Source organism: Mesoplodon mirus (assembly GCF_964341445.2).
Source record: "Mesoplodon mirus genome assembly, chromosome: X".
Taxonomy (NCBI): Eukaryota; Metazoa; Chordata; class Mammalia; order Artiodactyla; family Ziphiidae; genus Mesoplodon; species Mesoplodon mirus.
Window position 1 is genome coordinate 135,494,075 of NC_138981.1, and position 13,600 is coordinate 135,507,674.

The 13,600-nt window shown below is 41.2% G+C and overlaps 1 protein-coding gene across 1 annotated transcript in view; it reads left to right on the top strand.

Moving 5' to 3' along the window:
• Positions 1–13,600, top strand: part of AFF2 (ALF transcription elongation factor 2) — a 495,793-nt gene that overhangs the window by 455,922 nt on the left and 26,271 nt on the right. The window contains exon 13 of the mRNA XM_082609762.1: positions 8,416–8,638. Coding sequence (XP_082465888.1) covers positions 8,416–8,638 — 223 coding nt within the window. The remainder of the gene's footprint in view (positions 1–8,415; positions 8,639–13,600) is intronic.

A 13,600-nucleotide genomic window follows, 5' to 3' on the forward strand; every position in this document is an offset into this window, starting at 1 on the left:
ATGTTCTTCATGACATTTATTTTTTCTTAAATTCCATATATATGTGTCAGCATACAGTATTTGTCTTTCTCTTTCTGACTTACTTCACTCTGTATGACAGACTCTAGGTCCATCCACCTCATTACAAATAGCTCAGTTTCGTTTCTTTTTATGGCTGAGTAATATTCCATTGTATATATGTGCCACATCTTCTTTATCCATTCATCTGACGATGGACACTTAGGTTGTTTCTATCTCCGGGCTATTGTAAATAGGGCTGCTATGAACATTTTGGTACATGTCTCTTTTTGAATTATGGTTTGCTCAGGGTATATGCCCAGTAGTGGGATTGCTGGGTCATATGGTAGTTCTATTTGTAGTTTTTAAATGAACCTCCATACTGTTCTCCATAGTGGCTGTACCAATTCACATTCCCACCAGCAGTGCAAGAGTGTTCCCTTTTCTCCACACCCTCTCCAGCATTTAGTGTTTCTAGATTTTTTGATGATGGCCATTCTGACTGGTGTGAGATGATATCTCATTGTAGTTTTGATTTGCATTTCTCTAATGATTAAAGATGTTGAGCATTCTTTCATGTGTTTGTTGGCAGTCTGTATATCTTCTTTGGAGAAGTGTCTATTTAGGTCTTCTGCCCATTTTTGGATTGGGTTGTTTGTTTTTTTGATATTGAGCTGCATGAGCTGCTTATAAATTTTGGAGATTAATCCTTTGTCAGTTGATTCATTGGCAAATATTTTCTCCCATTCTGAGGGTTGTCTTTTGGTTTTCTTTATGGTTTCCTTTGCTGTGCAAGAGCTTTGAAGTTTCATTAGGTCCCATTTGTTTATCTTTGTTTTTATTTCCATTTCTCTAGGAGGTGGGTCAAAAAGGATCTTGCTGTGATTTATGTCATAGAGTGTTCTGCCTATGTTTTCCTCTAAGAGTTTGATAGTTTCTGGCCTTACATTTAGGTCTTTAATCCATTTTGAGCTTATTTTTGTATACGGTGTTAGGGAATGATCTAATCTCATACTTTTACATGTCCCTGTCCAGTTTTCCCAGCACCACTTATTGAAGAGACTGTCCTTTCTCCACTGTACATTCCTGCCTCCTTTATCAAAGATAAGTTGACCATATGTGCGTGGGTTTATCTCTGGGCTTTCTATCCTGTTCCATTGATCTTTCTGTTTTTGTGCCAGTACCATACTGTCTTGATTACTGTAGCTTTGTAGTATAGTCTGAAGTCAGGGAGCCTGATTCCTCCAGCTCCATTTTTCGTTCTCAAGACTGCTTTGGCTATTCGAGGTCTTTTGTGCTTCCATACAAATTGTGAAATTTTTTGTTCTACTTCTGTGAAACATGCCAGTGGTAGTTTGATAGGGATTGCATTGAATCTGTAGATTGCTTTGGGTAGTAGAGTCATTTTCACAATGTTGATTCTTCCAATCTAGGAGCATGGTATATCTCTCCATCTATTTGTATCATCTTTAATTTCTTTCATCAGTGTCTTATAATTTTCTGCATACAGGTCTTTTGTCTCCTTAGGTAGGTTTATTCCTAGGTATTTTATTATTTTTGTTGCAATGGTAAATGGGAGTGTTTTCTTGATTTCACTTTCAGATTTTTCATCATTAGTGTATAGGAATGCCAGAGATTTCTGTGCATTAATTTTGTATCCTGCTACTTTACCAAATTCATTGATTAGCTCTAGTAGTTTTCTGGTAGCATCTTTAGGATTCTCTATGTATAGTATCATGTCATCTGCAAACAGTGACAGCTTTACTTCTTCTTTTCCGATTTGGATTCCTTTTGTCTCCTTTTCTTCTCTGATTGCTGTGGCTAAAACTTCCAAAACTAGGTTGAATAAGAGTGGTGAGAGTGGGCAACCTTGTCTTGCTCCTGATCTTAGTGGAAATGGTTTCAGTTTTTCACCATTGAGGACGATGTTGGCTGTGGGGTTGTCACATATGGCCTTTATTATGTTGAGGAAAGTTCCCTATATGCCTACTTCCTGCAGGGTTTTTATCATAAATGGGTGTTGACTTTTGTCAAAAGCTTTGTCTGCATCTATTGAGATGATCACATGGTTTTTCTCCTTCAATTTGTTAATATGGTGTATCACATTGATTGATTTGCATATATTGAAGAATCCTTGCATTCCTGGAATAAACCCCACTGGATCATGGTGTATGATCCTTTTAATGTGCTGTTGGATTCTGTTTGCTAGTATTTTGTTGAGGATTTTTGCATCTACGTTCATCAGGGATATTGGCCTGTAGTTTTCTTTCTTTGTAACATCCTTGTCTGGTTTTGGTATCAAGGTGATGGTGGCCTCATAGAATGAGTTTGGGAGTGTTCCTCCCTCTGCTATATTTTGGAAGAGTTTGAGAAGGATAGGTGTTAGCTCTTCTCTAAATGTTTGATAGAATTCGCCTGTGAAGCCATCTGGTCCTGGGCTTTTGTTTGTTGGAAGATTTTTTATCACAGTTTCAATTTCAGTGCTTGTGATTGGTCTATTCATATTTTCTATTTCTTCGTGATTCAGTCTTGGCAGGTTGTGGATTTCTAAGAATTTGTCCATTTCTTCCAGGTTGTCCATTTTATTGGCATAGAGTTGCTTGTAGTAATGTCTCATGATCTTTTGTATTTCTGCAGTGTCAGTTGTTACTTCTCCTTTTTCATTTCTAATTCTATTGATTTGAGTCTTCTGCCTTTTTTTCTTGATGAGTCTGGCTAATGGTTTATCAATTTTGTTTATCTTCTCAAAGAACCAGCTTTTAGTTTTATTGATCTTTGCTATCGTTTCCTTCATTTCTTTTTCATTTATTTCTGATCTGATTTTTATGATTTCTTTCCTTCTGCTAACTTTGGGGTGTTTTTCTTCTTCTTTCTCTAATTGCTTTAGGTGCAAGGTTAGGTTGTTTATTCGAGATGTTTCCTGTTTCTTAAGGTGGGATTGTATTGCTATAAACTTCCCCCAAGAACTGCTTTTGCTGCATCCCATAGGTTTTGGGTCGTCGTGTCTCCATTGTCATTTGTTTCTAGGTATTTTTTAATTTCCTCTTTGATTTCTTTAGTGATCACTTCGTTATTAAGTAGTGTATTGTTTAGCCTCCATGTGTTTGTATTTTTTACAGATCTTTTCCTGTAATTGATATCTAGTCTCACAGCATTGTGGTCGGAAAAGATACTTGATACAATTTCAATTTTCTTAAATTTACCAAGGCTTGATTTGTGACCCAAGATATGATCTATCCTGGAGAATGTTCCATGAGCACTTGAGAAAAATGTGTATTCTGTTGTTTTTGGATGGAATGTCCTATAAATATCAATTAAGTCCATCTTGTTTAATGTATCATTTAAAGTTTGTGTTTCCTTATTTATTTTCATTTTGGATGATCTGTCCATTGGTGAAAGTGGGGTGTTAAAGTCCCCTACTATGAATGTGTTACTGTCAATTTCCCCTTTTATGGCTGTTAATATTTGCCTTATGTATTGAGGTGCTCCTATGTTGGGTGCATAAATATTTACAGTTGTTATATCTTCTTCTTGGATCGATCCCTTGATCATTATGTAGTGTCCTTCTTTGTCTCTTCTAGTAGTCTTTATTTTAAAGTCTATTTTGTCTGATATGAGAATTGCTACTCTAGCTTTCTTTTGGTTTCCATTTGCATGGAATATCTTTTTCCATCCCCTTACTTTCAGTCTGTATGTGTCTCTAGGTCTGAAGTGGGTCTCTTGTAGACAGGATATATATGTGTCTTGTTTTTGTATCCATTCAGCCAATCTGTGTCTTTTGGTGGGAGCATTTAGTCCATTTACATTTAAGGTAATTATTGATATGTATATTCCTATTCCCATTTTCTTAATTGTTTTGGGTTCGTTATTGTAGGTCTTTTCCTTCTGTTGTGTTTCTTGCCTAGAGAATTTCCTTTAGCATTTGTTGTAAAGCTGGTTTGGTGGTGCTGAACGCTCTCAGCTTTTGCTTGTCTGTAAACGTTTTAATTTCTCCATCAAATCTGAATGAGATCCTGCTGGGTAGAGTAATCTTGGTTGCAGGGTTTTCTCCTTCATCACTTTAAATATGTCCTGCCACTCCCTTCTGGCTTGTAGAGTTTCTGCTGAAAGATCAGCTGTTAACCTGATGGGGATTCCCTTGTGTGTTATTTGTTGTTTTCCCCTTGCTGCTTTTAATATGTTTTCTTTGTATTTAATTTTTGACAGTTTGATTAATATGTGTCTTGGCGTATTTCTCCTTAGATTTATCCTGTATGGGACTCTCTGTGCCTCCTGGACTTGATTAACTATTTCCTTTCCCATATTTGGGAAGTTTTCAACTATAATCTCTTCAAATATTTTCTCAGTCCCTTTCTTTTTCTCTTCTTCTTCTGGGACCCCTATAATTCGGATGTTGGTGCATTTGATGTTGTCCCAGAGGTCTCTGAGACTGTCCTCAGTTGTTTTCATTCTTTTTTCTTTCTTCTGCTCTGCAGTAGTTATTTCCACTGTTTTATCTTCCACCTCACTTATCCGTTCTTCTGCCTCAGTTATTCTGCTATTGGTCCCATCTAGAATATTTTTCATTTCATTTATTGTGTTTTTAATCGTTGCTTGATTCATCTTTATTTATTCTAGGTCCTTGTTAACTGTTTCTTGCATTTTGTCTATTCTATTTCCAAGATTTTGGATCATCTTTACTATCATTATTCTGAATTCTTTTTCAGGTATACTGCCTATTTCCTCTTCATTTGTTAGGTGTGGTGTGTTTTTATCTTGCTCCTTCTCCTGCTGTGTGTTTTTCTGTCTTCTCATTTTGCTTATCTTACTGTGTTTGGAGTCTCCTTTTTGTAGGCTGCAGGTTTGTAGTTCCCGTTGTTTTTGGTGCCTGTCCCCAGTGGCTAAGGTTGGTTCAGTGGGTTGTGTAGGCTTCCTGGTGGAGGGGACTAGTGCCTGTGTTCTGGTGGATGAGGCTGGATCTTGTCTTTCTGGTGGGCAGGTCCACGTCTGGTGGTGTGTTTTGGGGTGTCTGCAGACTTTTTATGATTTTAGGCAGCCTCTCTGCTAATGGGTGGCGTTGTGTTCCTGTCTTGCTAGTTGTTTGGCATAGGGTGTCCAGCAGTGTAGCTTGCTGGTCGTTGAGTGAAGCTGGGTGCTGGTGTTGAGATGGAGATCTCTGGAAGATTTTCGCCGTTTGATATTATGTGGAGCTGGGAGGTCTCTTGTGGACCAGTGTCCTGAAGTTGGCTCTCCCACCTCAGAGGCACAGCACTGACTCCTGGCTCCTCAATTTGGGATGATTCGTTGTCTATTCATGTATTCCACAGATGCAGGGTACATCAAGTTGATTGTGGAGCTTTAATCCGCTGCTTCTGAGGCTGCTGGGAGAGATTTCCCTTTCTCTTCTTTGTTCTCACAGCTCCCAGGTCTCAGCTTTGGCTTTGGCCCCGCCTCTCCGTGTAGGTCGCTGGAGGGCGTCTGTTCTTCGCTCAGACAGGACAGGGTTAAAGGAGCAGCCGCTTCGGGTACTCTGGCTCACTCAGGCCGGGGGGGAGGGAGGGGCACGGAGTGCGGGTTGAGCCTGTAGCGGCAGAGGCCGGCGTGATGTTGCACCAGCCCAGGGCGCGCCGTGCGTTCTCCCCGGAAGGGGGCGTGGACAGTGACCTGCGCTCACACACAGGCCTCGTGGCGGAGGCAGCAGCAGCCCCAGTGTCCCACGCCCGTCTCTGGCGTCCGCGCTTTCAGCCGTGGCTCGCGCCTGTCTCTGGAGCTCCTTTAAGCAGCGCTCTTAATCCCCTCTCTTCGCGCACCAGGAAACAAAGAGGGAAGAAGAAGTCTCTTGCCTCTTCGGCAGGTCCAGACTTTTTTCCGGACTCCCTACTGGCTAGCTGTGGTGCATTAGCCCCTTCAGTCTGTGTTCACGCCGCCAGCCCCAGTCCTCTCCCTGCGCTCCGACTGAAGCCCGAGCCTCAGCTCCCAGCGCCGCCCACCCCGGCGGGCGAGCAGACAAGCCTCTCGGGCTGGTGAGTGCTGGTTGGCACTGATCCTCTATGCGGGAATCTCTCCGCTTTGTCCTACCCAGGTACGTGGGGAGTATCTTGCCTTTTGGGAGGTCTGAGGTCTTCTGCCAGCGTTCAGTAGGTGTTCTGTAGGAGTTGTTCCACGTGTAGCTGTATTTCTGGTGTATCTGTGGGGAGGAAAGTGATCTTCGCGTCTTACTCTTCCGCCATCTTCCCCGGAAGTAAGTCCCTGGATCGGGTTCTTAACACTTGGCCAGCAAATCCATGTCTGCGGGAAAGTCTCGGGAGTTGAGGGAGAAGGAAGCAAGACAGATCTCTCGGAGGTCTTCTTCTGGAAGCCCTCTCCTCAAGCTTTGTCTGCTCCTTTGTGCTTTGTTGACCCTTCAGACTAAATCCTTGGAAATTTCTATAAGACAACATTCACTTTTCTCAATGAATATTCTAAACCTAGCAAAGGATGCCACAGCAGACTATGACAGCTGGAGTTTCCCATCGTCCACCAGAAGGGCCCTGATGAGTTCCTTGCCCCTTCTTTGGAGCTTGAACCATCAGAAGGGCCTCTGAGGCATTAAATGGGGGACTCTCTTGCCTGCTGTCCTCCTATACAAGAGCCAGAGCCTATACAAGCGGTGTCCTTATAGTAAGAAGCCATAATGGTGACAGAGTGGTCTCTAGAAAATGCTCCCTGGGTGTCTTCACCCAGGAAGTCATTAAAGGCCACAGGGTTCCAGGTCACTATCATACAGACGGAAAGGGGGCCAGATGACTGTGCCCATTGCACTGAATGTACTGTACTGGGAACGATGTACTGTGTACAATGGCAGATGGGGAGGCCTAGCACAACGATAGTTGCCAATGGCAAATGGACGGCCTCTAGGGAACAGCTCTTCCCCTTGCAGCCCACCCTCTTCTCCGGCAGCTCAGGTAGTGCAGGAGTGGTCATAGGTAAGGAACCCAGTCACTCCTATAGATGCCACAGCAATGCTTGACTCCTTTCTATGTAAATTCCCCAAAGTCCGATTCCTCTGTAATGATTATACTCAGTGTGGGCTGATGTTGGTGGAGCCTCCTCGTGGACGTGCATCCTAATCCAGATTTTCACCATTATTTTCATCAGGCATCACCACTCTCTTAAAATGATTCTTCATGCCCAAGTAATTTTAAAAATCCACTGGCAAATATTTTGTAATTAATTTAAATCCATTAAGGTAATGGCAGAAACAGTGAATTTTCTGAAAATTCAGCTGCCTGACAAAAATTGACATAGGACTGCATTTATGAAACAGAAGATGACAAATATTATTACAAGTGGCAAATCTGGGCAGCAGAAGTGGAACGACGGGACTGCATTGACTTCTACCATTTCAGGAAATCAAACTACTTGAGTGCTTGTTCATCTTTGATTTGTTGCTTTGAGATATTGTAAATCTATGTTTCTAGACACTGACTGAAATTGACCAAGAGGAAAACATAAATTCTTGTTGACTTAATTTGGTGTTGAAAATTGTAGTCAATAATCATGAAAAGTAAATGGCTGCACAGTACAGTATTAGTTGTCTAAGAAAAGATTAAAATTCAAGTGATCTTCATTGATTAGTCGGAGACAGTAACTAAAATAAAAATCCATGGCCCAATTACCATGTTAAGCAGCTAGCATAAGGTTTTAGTTGTTCTGTTTTATTTGAAGTCTCAGTCTATTGGATGATGCCCACTTAGTGGGCAGATAAATCAGTTTGAAAGCACAGGAGCACTTCTAGGACTGCAGATGTCTTATGGAAAGATGACAAAATATTTTTCAAATGGACTGTTGTAAACCGGAGTACATTAGTGTAACAACTTAAGATCAGGGACTCATTATGCCTGGGTAGAACAGTTGGAACATACAATTTGCAATGTAACCCAAAAGTATTTAGTGCACTATTTATTTCTGTGTAATGTATGCACGTAGTATTTCTTAAGAAAGTATCCTTCCACTAATTGTTTATTGTACTGTTTATTGTGTGACTATGCAGTTAAAGTCGTAGGGCAGAATAAGTAGGAACCATCCTAAAAAATGATGGGATTAAAGTCTGAATTGGATTTTCCATAAAAATCTACTTAACAGTAATCTTAAAAGGTTACAAATATCACACTGGGGCAACACTCCATTAGACGTTTCCATTTATCATGGGAGTTCTGTTTCAAAGACCCGTGTTTATTCTTAGATACATATGGTTGCATTTATCTATAACTCAGTCTATAGGGAGGGCTCCCTCTCTATAGATATCTATGTCTCTATGCGTTTTAATGTATACTCTTCACCACAAGTAAAGGACCATCAACCAACATATTACTTTAGCTGAAAGTGTCAGCATCATGGGAAAGATCAGAATAAAGAGAGACAAAATTTTCTGACACCCTATACTTTTTGTTTACACAGAAATAATTCATCCAGGAGAGCAAACAGAAGAAAAGAAGAAAAGCTGTTTCCCCCTCCACTTTCCCCACTGCCAGAGGATCCTCCACGCTGCAGGAACATCAGCGGCAATAATGGTCCCTTCAGTCAAGACAAGACCATCCCTATGATTGGACAGATCACCTCGACCAAACCTAAGAGGAGTGAAGGCAAATTCTGTCCTACTTTCAAAGGGATATCTGTAAATGTAAGCATCTTAGAAGAAATCTTATCATTTTCAGGTGGAAACAAGTTGACCCAGCTTATCTAACTGAACTCAGGATGCATTTTTCATTCCAGTCTTACTTCTCCAAACAGATTATTATGCAGGCATTCAGGGCCTTGGACGTCCTTTGGTCCAATCCCTTCAGATCTTGGGGGTGGGGGACACTTCCACAATACTGAGCACAGCATCTGGCACATGGGAGGCACTGATCATTTACTGAAAGGGAGAGAACAAATGGACGGAATTGCCCAAGGTCATGGAACTGGGGCCGGGACTCCAAGTTACATCTTTCCACCACCCAGCTTAGCAGGTGTGAATTGTGTTTTAAAATAGTGACTCAAAAGGATGGAGTTTAAAAGGTGAATCTGTTGCTAAAATCACACAATTGTGGTTCTCTAAGCCAAACTAAAGGATTATCCCATCCTTTCGATTTTCTGCACTGCTGCTCGATTAGCATAAATAATTGAGAAGTTGTTTCACTTTTCTCATCTATACACATCTTTTTATCTGCCCCAGGTATAGGTACCTGAACCGTGAAAACCATGAGCGATAGTGTCACTAGTGAATGTTAATGGCACATGTACCTGCCTTTTTGGGTAAATGCACATATGTGGAGATACAGCATCCATATGCATCTGATCTCCTTTAAGTGTAGTATAAAAAGCAAATGCATGAAAATCAATGGGTTTTCAAATGTCTAGCGCCAACCTGGTGGCCCCTGAACCAAAAGCGCCCATTTAACACTTCGTGAAAAGCCACGAGGCCTCTGAGCTTTAAGGACCACAATTTAAAGTCCTCCATCATCTTAGATGACTAGATGACATACATATCTAGGTAAATTTTATTGGTGACAGAAAGAAATTGCTCTATTACAAAGTTCTCATTTTCCAAATGAAATTTGTATGTGTGTGTGCCCACATTATATTTGCATTCACGTTTAAAGATGCTGACTTATAATGTTAGGAATGAAACTGTCTATTCTAAACAGTAATTACACTATCAATCCTATTTTTCATACTGAATGTAATTAATGTTATAAACTCCAACGGAGGCTTTCTTCTACTGCAAGCTTTTGGAGGGCATGCGCCATATCTAGGCAATTCTCTTCATATAGCGCCTAGTACGTGGTCACAAATAATTAGATGCTTAATAGAGATGTTATTATGACAATGATAACAAGAGGATCCTGCAAAGGCGTTTCCACAAGAGCTGAAAACTACTGAGGAAACATGATTACATTTTCACCTAGAAATGGATCATTCTTCTTAAGGAAATCCCCGGGGTCCCCATGATGGATTGAGTACCTGTTGCCTCTTCTTTGTCCATTAGGTTTTTCTATTAATGCCTTGAAATCTGAGAGACTTTGTGGAAGTTAAGAGACTTGCTTGACACATAGTGCTGACACTGCAACAAATCTGTTCTGTGACCTTGGGCAAATTATGAAACCTCTTTGAGTCCATGAAATGAGTAAATTTGACCAGATGATCTATACAGGTTCTTCCAGCTCCAAAAGCGCTTTCCATTTTCTGCTCTCAGAGTCTTCTCTGTCCCATGTATGCACGAAGTCCTGTTTATTGACTCAATGGATGAGTGAGGGTCAACAGGGGACGTGTTTATATGACTTACGTGATCATGGCTGAACGCAGCCGTTTCCAGTCAGATGTGCCAGGACCGACATCACCTCCATGTGCGTGGTGGACATGGTGTTTCAGGGTTCTTGTTACCTATCTTGGGCATAGAGACACGTGGCTCTCTCTGGGGCTGACTCAGCTGTTTGGTCTGGGTCATCTGGCTTTGGCGGTAGAAGCGTGGAGCTGGCTTAGGAGATCAGAAGCCTCTGAGTTATTTATGTGTTTGGGTTGAATAAAATCTGTGATGAACTTTAAATGCTTTTCTCCGTATCCACCTTATGGCGGATTTTTTTTTAGATGTGCAGTCTCTCAGCACAGTTATCGCAATGAGCTCTTGATGGTAAGAATTTTTGATAATCGGAAGGTCCAGGATGAAGTGGAAAAGATAAGACTTTCATGGATATAAGAAATGTTCACGTTTGACTTTTCGCTGTAAAGTGACCCTTTTTTTTTTTTTTTGCTGTACGCGGACCTCTCACTGTCGTGGCCTCTCCCATTGTGGAGCACAGGCTCCAGACGCTCGGGCTCAGCGGCCATGGCTCACGGGCCCAGCTGCTCCGCGGCATGTGGGATCTTCCCGGACCGGGGCACGAACCCGTGTCCCCTGCGTTGGCAGGCGGACTCTCAACCACTGCACCACCAGGGAAGCCCTAAAGTGACCCTTTTGATTAAGGCAGGCAGGCCTGCGTTCAGCAAATCACTGAGTGCACTGGGTGGTGGGGTAGTGGGCCGGGGCTGGGGTGGGAGTGTCATAAAACAGAGACGGCCCCGGCACCTAAAGGGCTCCCAGTCTAAGGTGAGCAATGAGACATGTGCTCGATAAACTCGGATACGAACTAGCTGCTGATTGGTGTTTTAGGTGAGGGCTTGAGACACACCCTTCCCATCTCTAAAGGGACTGAAAAGGTTTAAAGCACTTCTGGCCCTATACATGAGGCAGTTTTCCTGGGAAGGCATTTGTTGAGCTGGGTTGAGCTGAGAGTGCCAAGTAGGGTTTAGTAATGAGGGTAAATGATTAAACAAGAGTGTGGTCTCTACACACAGTGGAATATCATTCAGTCTTCAAAAGGAAGGAAATTCTTTTTTTTTATTTTATTAGTTTCTGCTTTATAACAAAGTGAATCAGTCATACATATACATCTGTTCCCACATCCCTTCCCTCTTGCATCTCCCTCCCTCCCACCCTCCCTATCCCACCCCTCCAGGGGGTCACAAAGCACCGAGCTGATCTCCCTGTGCTATGCGGCTGCTTCCCACTATCTATCTACCTTACGTTTGGTAGTGTATATATGTCCATGCCTCTCTCTCGCTTTGTCACAGCTTACCCTTCCCCCTCCCCATATCCTCAAGTCCATTCTCTAGTAGGTCTGTGTCTTTATTCCTGTTTTACCCCTAGGTTCTTCATGACATTTTTTTCCCCTTAAATTCCATATATATGTGTCAGCATACAGTATTTGTCTTTCTCTTTCTGACTTACTTCACTCTGTATGACAGACTCCAGGTTTATCCACCTCATTACAAATAGCTCAGTTTCATTTCTTTTTATGGCTGAGTAATATTCCATTGTATATATGTGCCACATCTTCTTTATCCATTCATCCGATGATGGACACTTAGGTTGTTTCCATCTCCGGGCTATTGTGAATAGAGCTGCAATGAATATTTTGGTACATGTCTCTTTTTGAATTATGGTTTTCTCAGGGTATATGCCCAGTAGTGGGATTGCTGGGTCATATGGTAGTTCTATTTGTAGTTTTTTAAGGAACCTCCATACTGTTCTCCATAGTGGCTGTACCAATTCACATTCCCACCAGCAGTGCAAGAGTGTTCCCTTTTCTCCACACCCTCTCCAGCATTTAGTGTTTCTAGATTTTTTGATGATGGCCATTCTGACTGGTGTGAGATGATATCTCATTGTAGTTTTGATTTGCATTTCTCTAATGATTAAAGATGTTGAGTATTCTTTCATGTGTTTGTTGGCAGTCTGTATATCTTCTTTGGAGAAGTGTCTATTTCGGTCTTCTGCCCATTTTTGGATTGGGTTGTTTGTTTTTTTGATATTGAGCTGCATGAGCTGCTGGTAAATTTTGGAGATTAATCCTTTGTCAGTTGCTTCATATGCAAATATTTTCTCCCATTCTGAGGGTTGTCTTTTGGTTTTCTTTATGGTTTCCTTTGCTGTGCAAAAGCTTTGAAGTTTCATTAGGTCCCATTTGTTTATCTTTGTTTTTATTTCCATTTCTCTAGGAGGTGGGTCAAAAAGGATCTTGCTGTGATTTATGTCATAGAGTGTTCTGCCTATGTTTTCCTCTAAGAGTTTGATAGTTTCTGGCCTTACATTTAGGTCTTTAATCCATTTTGAGCTTATTTTTGTATATGGTGTTAGGGAATGATCTAATCTCATACTTTTACATGTCCCTGTCCAGTTTTCCCAGCACCACTTATTGAAGAGACTGTCCTTTCTCCACTGTACATTCCTGCCTCCTTTATCAAAGATAAGTTGACCATATGTGCATGGGTTTATCTCTGGGCTTTCTATCCTGTTCCATTGATCTATCTTTCTGTTTTTGTGCCAGTACCACACTGTCTTGATTACTGTAGCTTTGTAGTATAGTCTGAAGTCAGGGAGACTGATTCCTCCAGCTCCGTTTTTCGTTCTCAAGATTGCTTTGGCTATTCGGGGTCTTTTGTTTTTCCAAACAAATTTTGAGATTTTTTGTTCTACTTCTGTGAAAAATGCCAGTGGTAGTTTGATAGGGATTGCATTGAATCTGTAGATTGCTTTGGGTAGTAGAGTCATTTTCACAATATTGATTCTTCCAATCCAGGAACATGGTATATCTCTCCATCTATTTGTAGCATCTTTAATTTCTTTCATCAGTGTCTTATAATTTTCTGCATACAGGTCTTTTGTCTCCTTAGGTAGGTTTATTCCTAGGTATTTTATTCTTTTTGTTGCAGTGGTAAATGGGAGTGTTTTCTTGATTTCACTTTCCAATTTTTCATCATTAGTGTATAGGAATGCCAGAGATTTCTGTGCATTAATTTTGTATCCTGCTACTTTACCAAATTCATTGATTAGCTCTAGTAGTTTTCTGGTAGCATCTTTAGGATTCTCTATGTATAGTATCATGTCATCTGCAAACAGTGACAGCTTTACTTCTTCTTTTCCACTTTGGATTCCTTTTATTTCCTTTTCTTCTCTGATTGCTGTGGCTAAAACTTCCAAAACTAGGTTGAATAAGAGTGGTGAGAGTGGGCAGCCTTGTCTTGTTCCTGATCTTAGTGGAAATGGTTTCAGTTTTTCACCATT